Consider the following 19,921-nt stretch of genomic DNA (forward strand, 5'->3'; position numbering starts at 1 on the left):
CGATAGTGAAATAAAAGTTTTTGCTTTAACAGACATGCGATTTTAACAATTTATTTGCAATTGATATAAATTTCCGAACAAAATGACTGAAAATATGACACCACCAAGCATCAGCCGCTTGATCGACAGCCGAAGTTCAAACCTGCTCCGAGAAGCCACAGCGCTCGAACTTGATGGAGTGAAAGTGGCCATCTACATCGAGTACGACGGCTTGACAAAGTGTTTCGTTACCGACGAAAACTTTCAGCCGAATTGTAACGCGGAAATAGACGCGAAAATAACAATTCGTCCAGCCCAAATTTCGAACGAGGAAGACTTTGCCTCATCCTCAGCATTTGGCAGCCCTGCATTTTCAGCGCCAAACTCGGACATGGCCCGAGCCGAGTTGCCACTAGAAAGCGGCTCTTTTACACAAAGCAACCCTTCCATTTGCGTTTTTGGCACCCCGGTCCTGGACAGTGTCGAGTCTCCAGAGCCGCATTTTGCGACGCCGACACCTTGCTCTTCGGCTTTGGTGGAATCTCCTCAACTTTGTCCCGCATTGTCAAAATCCGGTTCTCCAATTCTTTCGCCACTGCCGAGTTACTGCTCCTCTGTGGAGGACGGCGACCCGGCCCATCTCTCTCAGGACTCGACAGCAAACGCCGTGGGGCCTCCCCGCCTGCTTCCAAGTTTACTTCCTTTGCCATGCTCGAATTTTGGTACCCCAGAAACTAGTCCTTTTATCCAATTCCTGAGCACCTATCTGGCACGCCAGTCTGATTCTTTGGCGAACTCGACCATCCTCGAGCGTTTGCTTGAATCGAGCTACGCAATTAATGCAATTGGCACTCTCCCGAGCGGGAGGCCTAGAAAAAGGAGGTGGATCGAATAAATGGCCGACTTTGCTTGGAATATCTCTGCGGAGACTTAAGCGTAGCCTTTTCCTAGTGTAGCTTTATTATGGTTAATAGCAAACGGCGTCCGGTTTCCTTCGAATTGTGAGCTACAGATGTAGGAATAATAAAGACGCTCATACACATCTCCGCTTTACTAAAATCTATCATGCCCAGGTTGTATCCCCCTTGGCATCTAGTAGAAATGGCATCTAGTAGAAATGGCATCTAGTAGAAATGGCATCTAGTAGAAATGGCATCTAGTAGAAATGGCATCTAGTAGAAATGGCATCTAGTAGAAAATGGCGACCAGTAGAAATGGCGACCAGTAGAAATGGCATCTAGTAGAAAATGGCGACCAGTAGAAATGGCGACTAGTAGAAAATGGCGACCAGTAGAAATTAATGGATTCTTAGTTGTTTTTAGAGGTAGGTGGATATTACGTTAGTACATCAATTTCCCCGCCCTCCTTCCCATTGATAGAGTTCATTTTCCACTTCCCTGGCATATTGCGCTTGAAGCAAGCATCACCGCGGCTTCCTACACATTTAGTCGACCGTGGCAATCTTAACGACTTCCTCTGCGCATCTTCTATCCAGCCCATTAAAAACCACCAAAAACCACCAAAAACCACAGGCGACGATCAACGTTATGAACAACAGCGCAGCAGTTATCGATGCTCAACGTGCCCAACAAGCAATCTTGGAACAATGCAACGACGCCGACTGCCCACCTCCTCCCTACGCTTTACGAGAACTTGTCGGCAAAGGTAGCTTTGGCCGCGTGTACAAAGCCGATGCGATCGCGACCGGGCAAATCGTTGCCGTGAAAATAATCAGCATCGAGGAAGGCGATACACCAGATCCACGCGCCGACACCATTGGAGACATTTTGAAAGAGATTGCTACCTTGAAGATTTTGAGTGAAACCGGAGCAAAGAATATCAACAAGATATTTGACAGCTTCGTTTTTGGACATTCGGTATGGATGGTTACTGAGCATGCCGCCGGAAGCGTCGCCACTCTGATGAAACCTACCGGCAACCTGTCTGAGAAATGGGCTGTACCTATTCTTAGGGAGGTTGCCGAAGGAATTTTCTGGGTCCATCAGCACGATATCATTCATCGCGACATCAAATGCGCTAACGTTTTGGTAACTGAAAATGGTGGTGTCCAACTTTGCGATTTTGGCGTCGCTGGAATCCTCGAAACGAAATTCGATAAAAGGAAGACTTTTATCGGAACATTGCATTGGATGGCTCCTGAGCTTTTCGACCCTGTCGTTAGCTACGGCAAAGAGATCGATATCTGGGCTTTTGGAGCGTTGGCTTACGAACTTGCTTCAGGGCTGCCTCCAAATGCCACGAGGAGCATCAACGACAATTTCGGCGTTTATCTCAAGAACAATGCACCACGTTTGGAGGGCGACCAGTACTCGGACCAGCTCAAACATCTGGTGGCTTTCTGTCTGGTGCAAGACCCAAAACAACGGCCAACAATCGAGCAAGTACAGCATCACGCGTACATCTTCGACACAATCGAAGCATTTCCAACACACTCGCTTTCCACCTTAATTTCCGCCTATAAATTGTGGGAAGCACACGGTGGTGTCAGGCAATCATTATTTGCCGCTGGCGGCGCTCAAGGTTCAATTGACCAGCCATCTACGCAAGAAGGTTGGGATTTCGACGAGGATTATGCGACCGGAGATTTCGACGAGACTGTCAGCGGTGAAATCGAGCTGATTTCTCAGGATGAGATCGCGTCAATATTGCGCGATGTGTATGGAATCAACACTCCGGCCACCATAGGTTTGGGGGCACCACGTCGCCGCCGCTTGCCCCCAACTGCCTCGCACATCAAAGCCCCTCTCGAAAAAGTCTTCGACCCGAACACGATGACCACCTATCACGAAAACGCTAAGGTCTTCTACCACGGATCCCAGTACATGGTTGAGCATCCTTCATCGGATTTACCATTTCGCAAATTTGACACTCCGCCGATACGGGAATCGTTGATTGATCTTGATGCGGCCCTGGATGGGATCACGCCTGACATGGGAACCATCAAGCCCGTGTCCAACAGGTTTAACGCGTTTCACCGCCAAACCCTGGAATGGACATTTCCAAAGTCGGATCTTGGTCAACCAAGCGTCAGCGTGTCTAGTGAATCAAGCGTCAGCATGGCGAAGGACTCAATCCCGGTTTCTCCTTTTTCCTGGAATAATCGCGAATCGGTGGCCAGTCTCATTAATCTTGATGCGAGCGTGATCGAACCGGCCGCTCGGCCGTCAACTGCAAGCTCAACAATCACATCAATAAGCTCTGACGACGAAGGCAGTGCTTTTAGTTTGGATAACAAAGATCGTACGCCAGGCCAATTGTCTCGATCTCCGGTCTGGTCAAACAGAGAACCTTCCATCTATGTCACAGACGAATCTGCTCTGCCCAGTTCCCAAATGGTTCTGTACGATCACTCGTCTTCCATTCGTGGGGCGTCTCCTGTTGACGCAACATCCCCTACCTACCTGACCTCTCCTACCCGTAAGTTCATCAGAATACTAGTACTACGGCATGGTTAAGCGCATTAACTAATGCTTTCACGGATAGGACAACTGGAGCACAATCTCACATTACCTGGACCACCATCAGCCAAGGTAATGGAAGGTATGGCAGACCGAGACGAGGTTAAGATCGAATTACAACGTCTTTTATGCGATTTTCAGGATCAACTTAAAATGACGAGTGAATATTTGAGAAGGTTGTGAGATTTTTCTGCCATTGCTTTGTATTGCCGCAATGCATGTTGGGCAGCCTGGATTTTGGGAATCGTGTGCCTTGAGCAGCAACGAAGCATAGCGACGCTTCATCGTCGTTAAAAAATCGATCATCGGACTGTTTTAGCAACGTGCCTTTGCTGGCTATTTCTAACCCTGGTTTGCTATGCTGGCAATTGAAATTGCCAGTGGAAACAAAATGAGGGATTTAGAGGAAGCAAGCGAACGGAAATAGGATAACCAATAGCCAATGTCACATGTTGATAACATAGGGGCTGTCCGAAGTGTTCCAGCTTCTGTCAACAGAATCAACACCAAGGCTCTTTCCAAGAGCGATGTTCACGATGAAGATTCAATAGCTAGGCTATTACACATTGGAGGCAGGTGCGTAAACAATATGCCAAAACTTGGAGGTAAGGCTATGTGAGGGACATGCCATAAGAAGTACATCCCAGCTTTTCTAGGTCAGGATGGGCGTACGAGGAGTCAGGGGAACAACAATCCCTCTGTCCTCTTCAGGTTCTACAGAAATATCCGATACTCAGCATGGCTTTTCTTAAAGGCGGTTAAAGTGCAAAACCTTTTACTAATTGTGAACTCCGAACACCATCTTCATCTGCCCGATCTTTGCTAGCTTGACCTCGGGCACCTGAATTCCCTATCGACTCTTGATGGATTCTACCATGTCTGGCTTCCATCTTCGTTTGTTTCGGTACCAGCTTTATCAACTCGGTGCTCATAGTAGTATACCCTGTTTATCGACCGGAGATCGATAATTCCGAGGAAAACGGGCACATATGTACCTTGGATGGGTTGCAGACGTGTGTAAACCGCCGCCTCATGCTCAAGGTTTTTGTTCCAGCTGCGAGTGCTGCGGGACGGGAACTGCTGCCTTTTCGCGGCCTCCAATGCAGTACCTCCACGCAGGAGACAAAGCTAGAATTATCGGCCCCAGTGGTGAGGATTACACGGTCACCTACGACAAGCAGCTCGCGATGAGAGAGAACTGTCACGTCTTCACCGCCCAGCACTCTTCTTCTCCAGAAGACAACGGAGCAGCAGTCGTCAAGGTCATCCGCTCGCCCTCTGGCCCAGTTGTAAGGTCATTAGAGATGCAAAGCTTGCGTAATGTCAGCATTCGTCCTCCAATGTGAGACTGGCAGTTTTTGTGAGCTGTATATGAATGATCAAGTTGAACGTAAAGACCGCCCTTCGCCGATCGGACCGCCGAACTTTATTCAGTCGACAGGATGGCGGAAGTTTAATCTGTGTGGAGTTGCCAATTGGCGAGCCGCAAGATAAAACCTTGCAACCATCTTTAAATAAGCGACGTCATCCGGGTGGCAGGCAGCATTTGTACAAACCACTTATTGCTCTGTCAAGCTTCTTTGAAAGTTTTGACTTTCGTTCGGCTGTGTGGCAACCCTGTTAAAGTTCATCAACACACATATCGGTATTTGGCAGAACGCACTCTCAAATAGTGGACTAGCCAATCGCAACATCTTGATGGTTGGAAGCTATTTTGATCTGTATGTTTGAGTTTGAGTTTGAAATATTGCGTATTCCCCCAATTGCGATTATGAAAGCATAGGGTCTCCTTTTGCAAGTCGCAAAATCAGTTCATTAAGACAAAAGAGTCAACTCAGGCTATCGCTTTTGTTCTTTCTTTCTCCGTTTGTTAGATTTTGAAGCAAGACGAAGTGATGGACTCTGCTTCCCTCTCCCTGGCCATCCAGCTGATGCTGGAAGACTTGGACGCCCTAAAGTCCGGAATAAAGGGCAAGGGCCGGGAAGACGACGGGCCCCCTGATATTGCCATCGACACGGAGTTCTTACGAAAGGAACTCGCAACACAAGCAGTTCTTGCGTCCGATCGAAACATGTGCGAAAGTATTGCTGAGGCCGTGACCAAAGATGCTGACACAATCAGGTACCTCGACCCAGAGCAGGCACAAAGGGATGCTCAGCTCGACGACGAGCTCGTCGACAAGCTGAAGCTCCTCTACGTCACCGACCGGGAAGAGCCAGTGGAAGATAACCAAGACCAGGACCATGAGCTCCCTGAGGCGGAATCTTCCTTGTGGGGCACTCGCCGCGTTGTTAAGCGGCGCCCAAGGAGGAATTGCACCGGTTGCGGCGACGAGTTTGACTTTATCAATGTGGCGCGCTGTCCCTGCTCCCACAAATACTGCCGAGGGTGTCTGAACTCTCTCTTCCAAGCCTCAACTCTTGACGAGTCTCTGTACCCCCCGCGCTGCTGCCAGCAGCGCATACCCCTAGATCAGAATCGCATCTTTCTGACCCCGGACCTGGTAGGCCGGTTCAAGGCCAAGGAGATGGAGCTGGAGACTTCCAGAAAGGTGTACTGCCACGACCCAAAGTGCTCCACGTTTGTGCCGCCAAAGTTTGTCAACGAGGTCAAAAAAACGGCTGTCTGTATCAAGTGCAACAAGAGGACCTGCACGACATGCAAGGGGGCGGCGCATACCGGGGATTGCCCCCAGGATTCCGGCGTCCATCAGGTGCTGGAACTAGCGGCCCAGGAGGGCTGGCAGCGGTGCTACAACTGCTTCCGGATCGTCGAACTTGGGAGTTGGCTGCTATCACATAAGTAAGCCCATGACCACTTTCTTCAATGTGCTTTTTCTCGCAGATTGACTGACCGATGCATTATTACGCACAGCATGTCGTTGTCGAGCACAATTTTGCTATCTTTGCGGTGAGCGGTGGAAGACTTGCACTTGTCAACAATGGGACGAGCGTCGCCTGTATAGTCGCGCTGCAAACGTCATCGCCAGAGACCCACAGGTCCGACTTTTGGACCCTCTGGCGCGTCAGGAACGGATGCGAGAAGCCGCTGCTCATCTCAGGGTGAACCACCAATGCCAACACACTAGCTGGGAGTACCGATCGGGCAGGCATCGGTGCGAGGAATGTCACGATTACCTCCCAAACTATATCTATGAGTGCGAAAGATGCCTTATCATGGCATGCCACCGCTGCAGATACAATCGGCTGTGATGTCTAGGGAGATGGATTAGCGCACAAAGGGTTTGGCACTAGACAACCGCATTTCTTATTGGTCTTAGATGATAAGCGCAACAGTTGCAAAGTTACGGTTAGGGTTAGATTTGGCGCAGACATTCTGCCCATGAGATGACGAAGACGGGATGAGAAAACCTCTAGGTTACCCCGCTATCATCTAATCGTGTCAATCATGGGATCGCCGCCTTAGCATAAGAGAATGCAACACCTGTTGTGGTTCGTGCGCTCAAAGTTTTCAAAAGTGAATCTGAATTGTATGTAAGTGCCGATCGTCAAAGGTTCGCCAGATTCAACAAGCTTTAGCTACATCTCCCATATCGACATTATCTGGATAACTTTGATAACGAAAGCTTTTGCTTCTGCAGCTGTGCGAAAATTGGTTTGGACCTTGTTGGACCTTGTTGGACCTTGTTCAGGGCGAATTTGTCTGGTGGTTGAAGGGCATTGATGGAAAGGTGTGTAATACATGTTAGATCCTTTTCGATTTGGGTGTGAGGAGTATCCAGGACGCCCGTAATTATGAGCTTCCTGGCTTTGGAAGAGTCTTCTATTGCGCGGGTTTATTCTTGCGATCAAAGCAGAACAGCACAAAAAATGGCCAAGCACATACGAAGACCCAACGGCAACAAAATGCATGTTGATGCTAGTGCTGAGAGCAAAAACTCTTCCCCAAAACCCAGGAGACTTGAGTGGAAAAAACGAGTAAGACAAAGATGATGCAAGCTCCGGAAGAAGCCAAGCGAGAATTTGAATGGCAGGAAACCCATAATGTACTAAAAGTACTAGGCTGCGACATCATCACAAAAAGCCACGACCGCAAGCTTGAAAATGGAGGGTATATTATTGAAAAGCTGCCTCGCGGTGGAGGCCGAGTTGTAGTGGTTTCACAAAGCGAAAAAAAAACTATAACTTCTTCACGTGCGAAGCAGTTCGGGGGACTATAGAATCTAATAAGGTTCTCCAGGCTCACGACGCAGCCCGAAAAAATCTAAACATTTTTCCTCATCATAGCAACAATTAAAAGGGATATCGCCGTTTTCATTCCTTTTATTGTTTATGGTTGAAGTCCCTATGGGGAAAATATTCAATACATATGTTTATGGAATTTCATTTGACGACAGCGATAAGAACAAAACTGGTACCACCACTCGCACTATCGTCCGATACACCGAATCGGAGATAATTGCACGATTTGACCGCGACGTGACGCAGGATTGGTTACACAAGTGGTGTTTGGCGACGGGACAAAAGAGGCTAAACAAAACCAGGGCAGTGCAGCCCTTGTGATCGGGACCAGACTGGATTGACCGTCTTTCCAGCTCGGCTCGGCGACGGCATCCCAGAAAAACTGATGGCGGCTATGGCTCGAGATTTTACCCTGGGTAGATGTTGACATCATTTCCCAGGCCTGCTGCAGATACCAGACATCCTGAAATTGTTCAAGGCGGATTAAGACTTGACGGAAGACAATCAAAAATAAAAATGGAACATAAGGGAGACATGGTGCACTGCTCATTCTCCGCTGAGGGTCGATGGCCGGGTAATTGCAATGCATCCCATATATGCAAGCTGACGGGCTGCGTTCAACACCGCCATCTCTTTGGGGACTCCATCCGAGCCGTGTGGCGTTTGATTTCAGAAACTGTATATTGCATGATCCTTCCTTCCGAAAACAGAATAGAAACCCTGATCCTGCATGAGCTTCTCGAGACTGTAAGGGCATCTGCTAATCATTTCCAATCCAGTAGCTGTGCTTATCCCAATATATAGGACCGAGGCCAATGATTCAACTTTAATAGTTACGTTCTTCATAAAGCCTTCTTGGTATTGTGTCACTGACTTAGAGACTGCAAGAGGCTCTTTGCACTGTTCTCCATTCTTATTATAGAGCGACGTGAGGGTCTCTTTCGTCTCCGCCCAATAATGAAGCTGCGCGTTTTGCAACGGCAGCCGCAACAGTGCAATGAGAGACGGTCCAGGCGGTACTCGGCACCGTATACGCAAATGTACTGAAATTGAATCTGGGCAGAGATCGGGACTCGATGCAAGCTCGACGTAAAATAAGCATGCGAGCATACGACTTGCTGTTGGCTGGAGGAAGTGGGGACTTGTGCTTTCGTCATACTCGACAATAAGATCTGAGCTACTTTTCTTTGTGCTTAAATAAGGCAGCACCTTATCTATATTTCCGTTACAGGCGTATATAGGGCAGGATACTGGGTTACTATTGTTTGTCGAAAATATTGAACTACCGAGCTGCTGATAGGTATGCCGTAAGTAACTTGAGATAGACGTGGCGGGTTGGTTAATTAGCAAACAAACCAATGGTCCGCTGAAACTTTCGGTTTTTTTCAGGTCCCAAGTTAAGCCCTTTCCAAAGGATACTTTCGACTTTTCATATATTTCGGGCTCCCGCAGCCTTTTTAGGTGATATCGGCAATCTGCAATCGCCCACTTTTGCAGAAACACTGTTTGACCGAAGAAAGCACCTAAATAGATCAAACCGATCTTCCGGTAAGATATTTGATCAAGATAGGGAAAGGGATAGATGGATGAAACGAACCAGTGTCGATGCCAATGACAATGTCAAAAAACTCGTGAGGTTTAAAGTGATAAGCCATATATGCAGTCCTTTGGCGCATGTCTTCAAAGAATTTTATAAGGCCGGGTTTGCGTCGCCCTGAAAGTTTAAGCACCCTGTTTCCCGCAGTGGGTGGTCTTATAGGGGTTAAGTTTTTGTTTGGCTCCTTACATAGAGGACATTCTTTAACATGATATCCGCATGGGTTTGACGAGCCGGCAGAGCCGCTTAGGATGACGCATGGATTACACAACCTATGGCCACAGGTAAGGCCTCGATCTGCCGTCTGTGAGAAGCACACATAGCAGCTAGAGCTGTGATAAAATGCTTGCCAGACAGCCTTGAAACGTTGAAGCAGCTTGATATGAGTGCGGGCGGATGGTGTGTTGTGCATTTCGAGCAGCCGGCGTCTTTTTTTAGCTAATATGAGAAAATTGGTGCGAACGGAGGTACTTAGAGATCCGAACTTTGACTTTGCATCGATACATCCCTCGTAGAGCTCGTCAAAAGTTCGTTCTGGAGGAAAAACTGTCAAATATGCCATGTTAGCGCTTTAAGTACAGACAAAAATCAAATTTTAATCAAATCCCAAAGCTTACAATGCATTCCGGGAGGATAGGCGTTTATTTCCAAAGCCGACGCTATGATCAGAGCCTGATCAAGGTACACGTTAGGTTGCGTATCTTTCAAAGCTTGGCTTGTAACAAGGAACTTGGATATATGTTCTTTGATGGTAATTGGTACAGGGTTGTGCCTCCGGGAGGCATAACAGAAATTGTAATTAAGGTCTTGATTGATAGTAAAATGTTGGATAGCATCTTGAAGGAGGTGTATGAGATGCAATTTTTTGAAGTCAAAACCGGCGTCATTGCGTGCTTTGACAGCCTTGTCCAATTGCTGCGAAACGGAAGAGGATGTCTGTATGAGCTTTATCTTTTGGAAGTATATCTGTATCCAATCGTCAAGCTGTAGATCCAAGCTTCGAGTAGTAGATTCTAGGTGTGTGTTTTCTTGGGTATCTCCTTGCAGCTTGGCCCTGACCTTGAGATGAATCTGAGTTCGCAAGCTGTCTATTTCACAGGGCTTATCTGCTCCGCCTTGCAAAAGTAATACTTTTGGGGGAAATTGGTGTCGTATTTTCATGGACAGATAAAGCCAAGTTGATAATATATCTTGGACGTTTTCAAGGCCGCCCAGGTCGTCAAGAAAAAGTATGATAGCAGATGCAAACGGCGCTATCAACCTCCAATACAGGCGGAACGAAAAATCTGCTATGTTAACTATATCTTGGGTGATGCGGTGCTTTAATGCTTCACCTTTTGGTTGTTGAAACGCGTTTGTTTTTTGTGGTGCCATTGTATGCATTTCGCAGTCCGCCAAAGCAATTGACGGCGAAAAGGGACGAATCCAAACACCGCCATACTGCACCGGGTCCTGCAGATCAAAATGCCTCCTTTTGGACTCACCCCCGATGATGAGGACTATTTGTAGGCAGGAAGTGTTTGCAGAATTGATCGCTTCATAGGCTTGTTGATGCTCTGCCAAAATCCTTTCGCAAACAGCGTCACAATCGTGGCCCTGACGCTCCAACTCAGTTCGACCCTTGTCGCGAGCTATTTTTTTGCACGTTTCCAAACATTTGTCGCGAGTGAGTTTTTCGTTTCCGAGGCCGCGTGGAGACATTTGGGCTCCGGGGGCTTCCATCAGGTTGGCGATGGCGCCGTGGGCGAGAAAAAGAGCTGGAAGGATTTGTAAACGCATAACGCTGAATAATATTTATATACGAAGTTTAGTTTCAAGTGAACAAACAAAGAAAAAAGTAACGTGGATGTACAGTACCCCGGACAGGACAGTACCCCGGACACTTTTCCAACGTGGACGATCCTTCAATTGCAATGGCGTGTTTTTCCCACATCAACAATGGAATCGTCGAATCGCGAAGCGCAAATCATTCTTGCGCTAAATGAGCTCCGATCGAATAAAAAACTGAGCGTTAGAAAAGCTGCAACCATTTTCAATGTGCCGAAATCGACATTATACGACAGAATAAATGGCGCGACTTCTTTATCTGACCGTCGGCCCAATATGCAAAAATTAACGGAAAACGAAGAGAAGGTGATTGTCCAGTATATATTGGACCTGGATTCCCGAGGGTTTCCGCCCCAGATCGCTGATGTTGCTGCCATGGCCGACAATATCCTCGCCGCGCGGGACGCGCGACTGGTCGGAACTCGCTGGGCAAATCGCTTCGTCCAGCGACGTACAGAGCTAAAAACGCGTTTTTCTCGCGCCTACGATTTTCAAAGAGCTTTATGCGAAGACCCTGACGCGTTAAACGCGTGGTTTCGTTTGGTGGCCAATATAAAGGCCAAATACGGCATCCAGGACTGCGACATTTACAATTTCGACGAAACCGGTTTTATGATGGGCCAAATTTGCGGCCATATGGTTGTGACCGGGTCCGAAAGACGCGGAAGAAGCAAAAAATTACAGCCTGGTAATCGAGAATGGGCTACTGCAATCTGCTGCATCAGTGGCGACGGTTACAATGTTCCCCCATATATTATCGTTAAAGGCGTCCACCATCTCGCGAATTGGTATACAGAAGGCGATCTCCCCGCATCCTGGCGTATAAAACCTACCCCCAACGGATGGACAAATAACGAAACAGGCCTGGATTGGGTTCAGCATTTCGAAAAACATACAAAATCGCGGACAAAAGGCGTATATCGGATGTTAATACTCGACGGGCACGGCAGTCACCAATCCCCTGAATTTGAGGGCTATTGTAAAAATCACAAGATTATTCCAGTTTGCCTGCCTGCTCATTCATCTCACCTAACCCAACCACTTGACGTCGGAGTGTTTAGTGTCCTGAAGCGGGCGTACGGTCAAGAAATCAACACATTCATCCGGGCCCATATTAACAACATTAGCAAAGTCGAGTTCTTCTTGGCGTTTGCAGCCGCGTATAAAAACTCAATGACAAAAGATAATATGGCTGGGGGTTTTAGGGGAGCTGGAATTATCCCTCATTGTCCGGAAGCTGTTATTTCCAAACTGGATGTGAAATTACGTACGCCTTCACCCAAAGAGCCTGCTTTTCCCACCACTGAATCCTGGGTCTCACAAACGCCACATAACCCAACAGAAGCTGTTTCTCAATCAACGCTTGTAAAAGCTCGAATCAGCCGTCATCAAAGCAGCTCTCCGACTCCGATTTTCGAAGCTGTAAAACAATTAGCGAAAGGTGTGGAAAGGTTAGCGCACCAAAACACCCTTATTCTTGCAGAGAACCGCAGTCTTCGGAAAGCCAACGAAGCGCTTAGCAAACGACGAAGGGCCAAAAAACACGAATCCGCATAGAAGGGTCAGCAAGCGTTCAAGAAGTCCGAGTTTTGATGGCGCAAAAGAATGCGAATGGGCCTGTATACGAAAAAGAAGGCGAAAATAGGGAGGGATATAATGCGCAAACAACGACTAAACGGCGATGTGGAAACTGTGGTAAACCCCGACATAATGCACAAACATGCCAGGAAGATGAAGAAATGCCTGCTGTATATAGTTCCGATTGCATTGTAGTTACTTAAGCAACGCTGGCGTTGTAATTGAAATTTGGGAATAAGACCGACCGGAAAAGTGTCCGGGGTACTGTACATCCACGTTATGTTAAAGTTGGAAAAAGTGTGGTGCAGGAAAAATGCGCGATTTGGTGTCCTGCGCGATTCGGTGTACAACCACGTTATATAAAAAAGCTTATTTGTAACACTTGCTATATTTTCTCCCTTTGAATTTGATGTAGCATAATATACATGATTCACCGTTGCTTTAATAATATAAAGTAAACAATTATGCGAATTTATGCGTATTAATATTAACTATATGAATAACGTGGTTTATCAGGACCCGGGCCATATCAGGACCCGGGCCACTTTTCCAACATGAACCATCCTTTCTCTTCAATACGTGTTTTTTCCACCACCAACAATGGAACCGTCAAACCAAGAAGCGCAAATCAATTTAGCGCTTACTGAGCTTCTATCTGCAAAAAAACCCAATATTCGACGGGTCGCTGCAACCTATAATGTGCCGCGATCAACACTCCAAGCCAGAATGAATGGTCGCGCTTCTTTGGCCGACCGTCGGCCAGGCAATCAAAAATTGACGGAAAGCGAAGAGGAGGTGATAGTCCAGTATATACTGGACCTGGGCTCTCGAGGGTTTCCGCCTCAGATCGCTGATGTGGCCGCAATGGCCGACCATTTACTCGCTGCGCGGGACGCGCGACCGGTCGGTAAGCAATGGGCTTATCGCTTTGTCCAGCGACGTATAGAGCTAAAGACGCGTTTCTCTCGCGCCTACGACTTCCAGAGGGCCCTTTGCGAAGATCCTGACGCGTTGAACGCGTGGTTTCGATTGGTAACCAATACAAAGGCTAAATACGGCATCCAGGATTGCGACATTTACAACTTCGACGAAACCGGCTTTGTAATGGGCCAAATTTGCGGACATATGGTTGTAACTGGGTCAGAAAAACGCGGAAAAAGAAAGAAAATACAGCCTGGCAATCGAGAATGGGCTACTGCAATTTGCTGCATTGGTGGCGACGGTTACGATGTGCCCCCATATCTTATCGTCAAAGGCGCCCACCATCTCGCGAACTGGTACACAGAAGGCGGTCTTCCCGCATTTTGGCGTATAAAAACTACGCCAAATGGGTGGACAAATAACGAAATAGGCTTGGATTGGGTTCGGCATTTCGACAATCATACAAAATCGCGGACAAAAGGCGCATAACGTGGATGTACAGTACCCTGGCCAGGACAGTACCCTGGCCACTTTTCCTGTACCACAACATTCCTAACTCCAATTGCAACGTCTGCATTGCTTATTTTACCTCAATGCAGTCGGAAATATGTACATCAGACATTTCTGCATCTTCCTGACAGGTGCGTGCATTATGTCCTATACTGCCACAATTGCCACAGCGCCGGTTAGTCGCCAATCGCGCATTATTTCCCTCCCCATTTTCACCTTCGTCATCCATTATTGGATTATCTGCGCTTGTTAATTGCAACGAAACTTGAACCCCATGTACGGTGCATGACCCTGCTTTGACAATACGTGTCTTTTTGGCCCTTCGTCGTTTGCTAAGCGCCTCATTGGCCTTCCGAAGGCTGCGGTTCTCTGCTTCAAGAAGTAGTAGTAGTAGTAGTAGTATTAGTTAACGCCGGGCTCGGCCCGGCTTGTTAGCCGGCCGTTAGCAACCTCCCGAGGGGTATCTCGGCGCGCGTTCTATCTTCTTTATTTACACAGGGGGAAAACAAGGAGGGCAGACGCGGATCGTGCCTGACCGGGTTCAGGCCCGGTCCTGCTTAGGGGGTTAGTTCACTGACGCGACCCCGTGCCTAAGGTGCACGGAGGGTTCGCGAGTCGCTTACGATCGGTGTCCCTAGGCGTAAAGTGCGTTCGTGGCGCGCGGGGCGCTGGCGGGCCGCTCTGGGGCGGGCGCTGAAGTAGTTGGTGGCTATCGAAAACGCCTCAAAGCTTTTCGGTTGCCCGAAGCTTGTCTGGAAGAACTTCCGGCGTTGGGCGCGGTTTGGCGGCCCGGCCCTGAGCATCTGTTTGGTTCCGGGGTAAAGGCCATTCAAATATGTTGATTTTAAGCGAATTCATCTGCCGCTGGTATGAGCATTTGGTGCAGTAACCACCTTGGTATGACATTGCCCCCTTCCGTTTGTTTTGTAACAAGCAGTCGCAACTTGCAGCTTCATAAAGCCTTCGAAGGCGCTCATGCTGGGCCTGGACATTCGAAAGCTCGGCTATCTTTGCTGTGCGGCTTCTGGCAGCTTCAGCCTCAATTTCTCCAAGCAACCTCTGGTGAACTGCTGATTGGCCGTAGTATCGCACAGCGAAAGTCCTTGAACCGCCGAAAGATGTGAATATGTCTGGAAGAGATTGGTCGGCTACTTGAGATCGCTGTCGCAGATACTGTTCAACTTTCGCCAGTCGCCTCATGTTGTCGCGGGAAGGAAGCAAAAGGGACTGAAAAAGGCATGACGGAATTCGAGGGTCATAGTCGCACATAAGCGGAATCTGGCTTTTTGCTATTTTATCGCAAGCGATCCACAGCTCGGTCAACGCAAGGACCATGATTGATAACCCCTCAGGGTCTGTCCTATAAATTGGCAGTGCAATATTTTCATATGCAGTCATAAATTCGAGAAGCATTGCGCAGGCCTCAGATTCCGTTATATTGTCGTGTAGCCAGGAGTCAAGGTGGTAAGATACCCAAGTCTCAACTTCTGCAAGTAAGAATTCGGTGTACTCTCCTGGGGCGGAAGTCGGAATGTGAGGAAGAGTATCTTGATCGAACGATGCCATTTTCGTGGACTGGTTGAAATTGGTTTCGTAGGAGCTTAGCTTTCGTTGCGAGATTGATCCGATGAAGTCATTCAATTCCTCCAACCTATGAACCGAGTCGCTGGTAAAATCAAGTGAGCGAGGTCGAGGCAAGATATTGACCGGGGTGTTGTGTTTAATAAAATTACTTTGGCGGAGGATTAACTCTTGTGCAGCTTCGGTCATGACTCTGTCTGCAAACGAGGTAACTCTATCATTCTGACCGTGAAGAGCCGTGAGCTTGTGCTTGCGCCGTGCCACCTTGCATCTCATAACCTCAATGATTTCACTTGGCAGACAGTGATTCAGGGCTTCCTCAAGAAGTGATGCGGTAAAGAAGAGCATCAATGACTTATAGAAAGATATCGCATCATGTGCTGAGGGTGCTTCGTGGACAAAGAGAAGTTGGAGCGTAACCCGGATTAGAAGCCACAACGGCGACCTGCGCCAGGGCATGAGACTGTTGTTCCACATCACTTCGCTGCGTGTGTTCTTCCATACCCCTGGCGCATCTTGAACTTGCTTGGCGACAGGTCCCAGAAAGGCAGACATGAACTCAGTCACGTATACAGGATCTAGCGTATCTCGTAGCTCCTCGTGAGACTGGCCGGCTTTTTTCACAAGAGGACAAGTGTCGGGATTTCTTTGATGGCAAAGCTTGTGCAGAAGCGCAGCGAAACAGGTCCGGAACTTTTTATCACAGAAGGTTTCCAGGTTCATCGCCAGTGCAGGCCCAGGGAAGTATCGGCGGAGTCGACCTGGAGATTTCATAACGGCGGAGTTTAGGGGAGAAAGCTCAAAAGACTCAATAGAGATAGAGTCCTTGCTCTTATAGACAAGAACGCCCGCGTTCTGGGAATGGGTATGTACTGGTACAGCCGCACCCGGGCCTATTGTTTTTGTTAGTATTCATTAACCCCCTTTCCCTAGATTAGGGAGGCAATATGGAAAACAACATATTGTTAGGATAGTTACCGACCACTCTGGCTGAGCTCTTGCAACACTCCTTCAAACCTGATGTAGTTGACATTTCCATTCTGATCTTGAGCTTAAACCATTCGTCGGATCATTGCCACTGCAGAGCGTACTAATCCATGTTTGGCGGAAGGGACGAAATCTTCAAGCTTCTCGGTGATTTTCAAGACAGTTGATTGCAGAGCTGAACTGTTGGTTGGATCCGAATCATCTTCCTCGGGGAGCTTGGGTGGAAGGAAGACATGGTTCACCATGTACATGAACGCAGTCTTCGACATTGAGAGTTAACTGACTGTAAAGAATATAATTGACAAAAATAGTGAGACTTGGTTCAAGTTTCAAACTTCCCTGCTGAGACTGAAAACAATTGTTGAGTTGTTCTTTGTTAAAAGAAAGAGGCAAGCTCGCACATTTAACATAACAAAGGGGGTGCTGTGAACCGAGGAAAGATATCGTGCTAATACAGATTCAGAGAAATGAGAAAGGCTTAATAGAATAAAGACTTTCCGGGCCATTGCAGGTGCAGGCTGACTGAAAATCACAAAAGTCACAACATGGTGTAAGTGATTTTCAGACTTCAATTCTCTTGCCAAATCCGTTAAGCAAGGCAAACTGACACTCAAACTGTGAATCAATACCAAAACAGAAAGTATACTGGATAAAAGCGCACACCTTTATTGTTTTTGTTAAAGAGTTTGGTTGAGGTGAACCTTCTTGGTTACTGACATCCAGTATGGTGTGGTTATCCAAACACAGTAACAAAGTTTCAATGATCTTCTTAACTATAACTGAGAATTTGTCCTTATATCCTGAACTAAGGCTGATCGCTATTTAGTCGCGTGTTTCAAGCTCAGTTTTTCGTCCCAATTACTAAGGCGTTTAGCGATAAAATATTATTCCTGTTGGAATTTTGAACTCCATTGACAAAAGTAAAACCTTTGTTGATAGGTGCAGAACACAAGGTTCGTACATAATCCAACTAGACAGATAAAGTACCAGTCATCTTATCTCAAACTTGAGCATATGAACTGTGAACATCTTGGTTCACGTTCAACTTCTTCACATGTCAGGCAGAATTCACACACGTACTAAGAAAGGCGGAAATCTTGACTTCTGAATGCAAGGTAACTTATAGTTCAGACTTTGGAAACCCAAAAAAATCAACTTTCGCAAACCTTTGCTGGCACATGTCTCTAGATGTGAGCATCTTTATCAGGTGCATAGTAAACCTAGGCTCCACTCTTATCAGAATCCTGTGTCTTTAATTTAGTCGACATGGGACGACGGGTAGACGCAAGGTGACTGGTTGCGTGGCTGAAAAAATTCAAAAGGCACATGCTCAAAAGGGCCATGATGATCTGCAAAATTAGCGTTATTGATGCTAGCGTTAAGAGGGCAAGGAAAGTCTTTCACGGGAGCCCTAACTAACAGAATGCGGTACTTATTAAGCTTACATAGTAAGCTTAGATTCAATATTAACCTGTCGGCGGCTTCTTCTCTAGCTATTTATCTAGGCAAATCGAGCCTTGTTTTCGGATCGCGACGCAGTAGTTGGGTACTAAATATGTGTACGAACCCCGATTTGATGATAGACTGGAATGAAAAATGTACCACGTGGTAAACACGCTGGAGAGACGCTTTTAGTCCGAGGTTGGTGGACCCTGGACACGACCCTAGATTTGGCGTGGCGGTATAGTGATCAGGGCAGCCCTAGTTGGCACTGTATGAAGCAATGTAGAAAGTTGATGTGTGTGGTAGAAAGCATGATAATTATGCCCCTAAGAGTACAGAGTCACCAAAGTTATCCACACTATCTAATGAATGTTAAACACGGTTCTACGGAGCGACCGATCATCTTGTCCCATCAAGAGTTTCTATGTGCTGTACATTAATGTTACTCCGCACAAATACAGCACTGTGCAATGGATCGTAAAAATATCGACATTCATCCTCGGTGCATGTGAATTTGGCAGTTTCGGTGCGGCACATGATGACAAACTTGAACCAGCTTTCACCGATCGGATCGGCAAACTATATTTAACTAGACCTAGTCACTGGGATGGCGGGAGCTTAATCCATCTGATGTGGCCAATTGGCGAGCCGCGAAAACGCCTTGCACCCCTCTTCAAACCACCATCCACGCGGCAGACACCACTTTTATAACCTAGTATGTGGAATGTCTAGCAATCTAGTATTTTTGGCATTTAGATGTACCCAAGTAACCAAAACTGGCATTGCATAATGTAACTTGGGTCCAGATCTTGGAGTTTGCCAGAAATTTCCTCTCTGATCGTGCCTTGTTATGAGCGGATATCAAATCCAAAATGAACTTAATAGTTGCGCATCCTAGTAAAGTGACCTGCCTCCTGGATCATTAGGAGGTGCCGCAAACAAAGCATGCCCTTTGCGAAGAGGAATAGCGTCCCAGCCATGTAGCGTATAATATACAAAGTGAAGTAGGTGCTGAAGTCCCGCCAGTCATCTCACTACTTTCCGAGTGAAATACCTCTCTATTTTTTTTAAATCCATGAATCCAGTTTAGCCTCCCATTGTCCCTGATCGTGGCAGTAGGCGCATTCATCTGGCTCCCATTGGCCATCCTATCCACTTCACACACCGCCTCCGTTCGACACAATACGACATCCTCGACCGCATCATGCCCCTTCTTGATCAGTCCGGGAGCCAGCACGACTAGCGCTCTCGAACTGATTACACCATCGTTCTCGACTGCCATAGTGTCTGGATCAAACTTGTTCTGTCCAGGCGGCAGAACTTGCCACTCCACGGCGCTGTTGCGTAGGTGTATGTCCCGGTCAAGGGAAATTGCCGCGTCAAAACTGGTGGCCAATTCGTCCACTAGACCTGAGTTATTGCGTCCATAGTTATTCAACTGAAGCACGGAATGGATAAAATCGGCTCGGTAGGCCAGAAGGGCCTTCCGGGCAGCAGGGTCGTTGTAGCGGTCGTTGCTTGGGTTTCCGGCGAGAAGATTCTCTTTATCGACCGACATTAAAACTTTGGTGCTAGGGTCTACTTGTCCGTCCGCCTTCATTTTGGGCGCGTCCAATACCTGGTTCGAAAACTTCACCATCACTTTTGGAGGTCCATCCAGTCCGATCGCTTTATGGCTATTCGCCTACCTATCTGGAGAATCAATGCCCTTTACATTTAGAACGGGGTAGACTTGAAGCCTTTTACAAGGAGAAGAGCAGCAAAAAAGCACGAGACTAACGCAATATCCTCCTAATCCCTTGCATGTTTTGAAAAA

The 19,921-nt window shown here is 47.4% G+C and overlaps 7 protein-coding genes across 7 annotated transcripts; 3 read left to right on the forward strand and 4 right to left on the reverse strand.

Annotated features, from left to right (window-relative positions):
* Positions 1–82: 82 nt before the first annotated feature.
* Positions 83–874, forward strand: PpBr36_06782 (uncharacterized protein; the record flags this gene model as incomplete). Its single annotated transcript, XM_029893925.1, has 1 exon — positions 83–874. The coding sequence occupies one exon, from the start codon at positions 83–85 to the stop codon at positions 872–874; it is 792 nt and encodes a 263-aa protein (XP_029745428.1).
* Positions 875–1,526: 652 nt separating this feature from the next.
* PpBr36_06783 (uncharacterized protein) lies at positions 1,527–4,804 on the forward strand (the record flags this gene model as incomplete). The annotated part of the gene is made up of 3 exons (XM_029893926.1): positions 1,527–3,417; positions 3,484–3,530; positions 4,565–4,804. The coding sequence occupies 3 exons, from the start codon at positions 1,527–1,529 to the stop codon at positions 4,802–4,804; spliced, it is 2,178 nt and encodes a 725-aa protein (XP_029745693.1).
* Positions 4,805–5,353: 549 nt separating this feature from the next.
* PpBr36_06784 (uncharacterized protein) lies at positions 5,354–6,525 on the forward strand (the record flags this gene model as incomplete). The annotated part of the gene is made up of 2 exons (XM_029893927.1): positions 5,354–6,229; positions 6,334–6,525. The coding sequence occupies 2 exons, from the start codon at positions 5,354–5,356 to the stop codon at positions 6,523–6,525; spliced, it is 1,068 nt and encodes a 355-aa protein (XP_029745434.1).
* A 1,805-nt stretch (positions 6,526–8,330) lies between these two features.
* On the reverse strand, positions 8,331–10,386 carry PpBr36_06785 (uncharacterized protein; the record flags this gene model as incomplete). The annotated part of the gene is made up of 3 exons (XM_029893928.1): positions 8,331–8,911; positions 9,259–9,686; positions 9,917–10,386. Coding segments are annotated over 3 exons (1,479 nt in total), but the record flags the coding sequence as incomplete, so codon positions are not given.
* A 5,141-nt stretch (positions 10,387–15,527) lies between these two features.
* PpBr36_06786 (uncharacterized protein) lies at positions 15,528–15,951 on the reverse strand (the record flags this gene model as incomplete). Its single annotated transcript, XM_029893929.1, has 2 exons — positions 15,528–15,669; positions 15,746–15,951. 2 exons carry the CDS (start codon positions 15,949–15,951, stop codon positions 15,528–15,530), a joined length of 348 nt encoding a protein of 115 aa, XP_029745432.1.
* A 443-nt stretch (positions 15,952–16,394) lies between these two features.
* Positions 16,395–16,931, reverse strand: PpBr36_06787 (uncharacterized protein; the record flags this gene model as incomplete). Its single annotated transcript, XM_029893930.1, is given in 4 exon segments — positions 16,395–16,436; positions 16,453–16,568; positions 16,658–16,715; positions 16,767–16,931. The coding sequence occupies 4 exon segments, from the start codon at positions 16,929–16,931 to the stop codon at positions 16,395–16,397; spliced, it is 381 nt and encodes a 126-aa protein (XP_029745431.1).
* Positions 16,932–18,983: 2,052 nt separating this feature from the next.
* Positions 18,984–19,705, reverse strand: PpBr36_06788 (uncharacterized protein; the record flags this gene model as incomplete). Its single annotated transcript, XM_029893931.1, has 2 exons — positions 18,984–19,055; positions 19,271–19,705. 2 exons carry the CDS (start codon positions 19,703–19,705, stop codon positions 18,984–18,986), a joined length of 507 nt encoding a protein of 168 aa, XP_029745436.1.
* Positions 19,706–19,921: the final 216 nt, after the last annotated feature.

Source organism: Pyricularia pennisetigena, assembly GCF_004337985.1.
Source record: "Pyricularia pennisetigena strain Br36 chromosome 4 map unlocalized Pyricularia_pennisetigena_Br36_Scf_6, whole genome shotgun sequence".
Taxonomy (NCBI): Eukaryota; Fungi; Ascomycota; class Sordariomycetes; order Magnaporthales; family Pyriculariaceae; genus Pyricularia; species Pyricularia pennisetigena.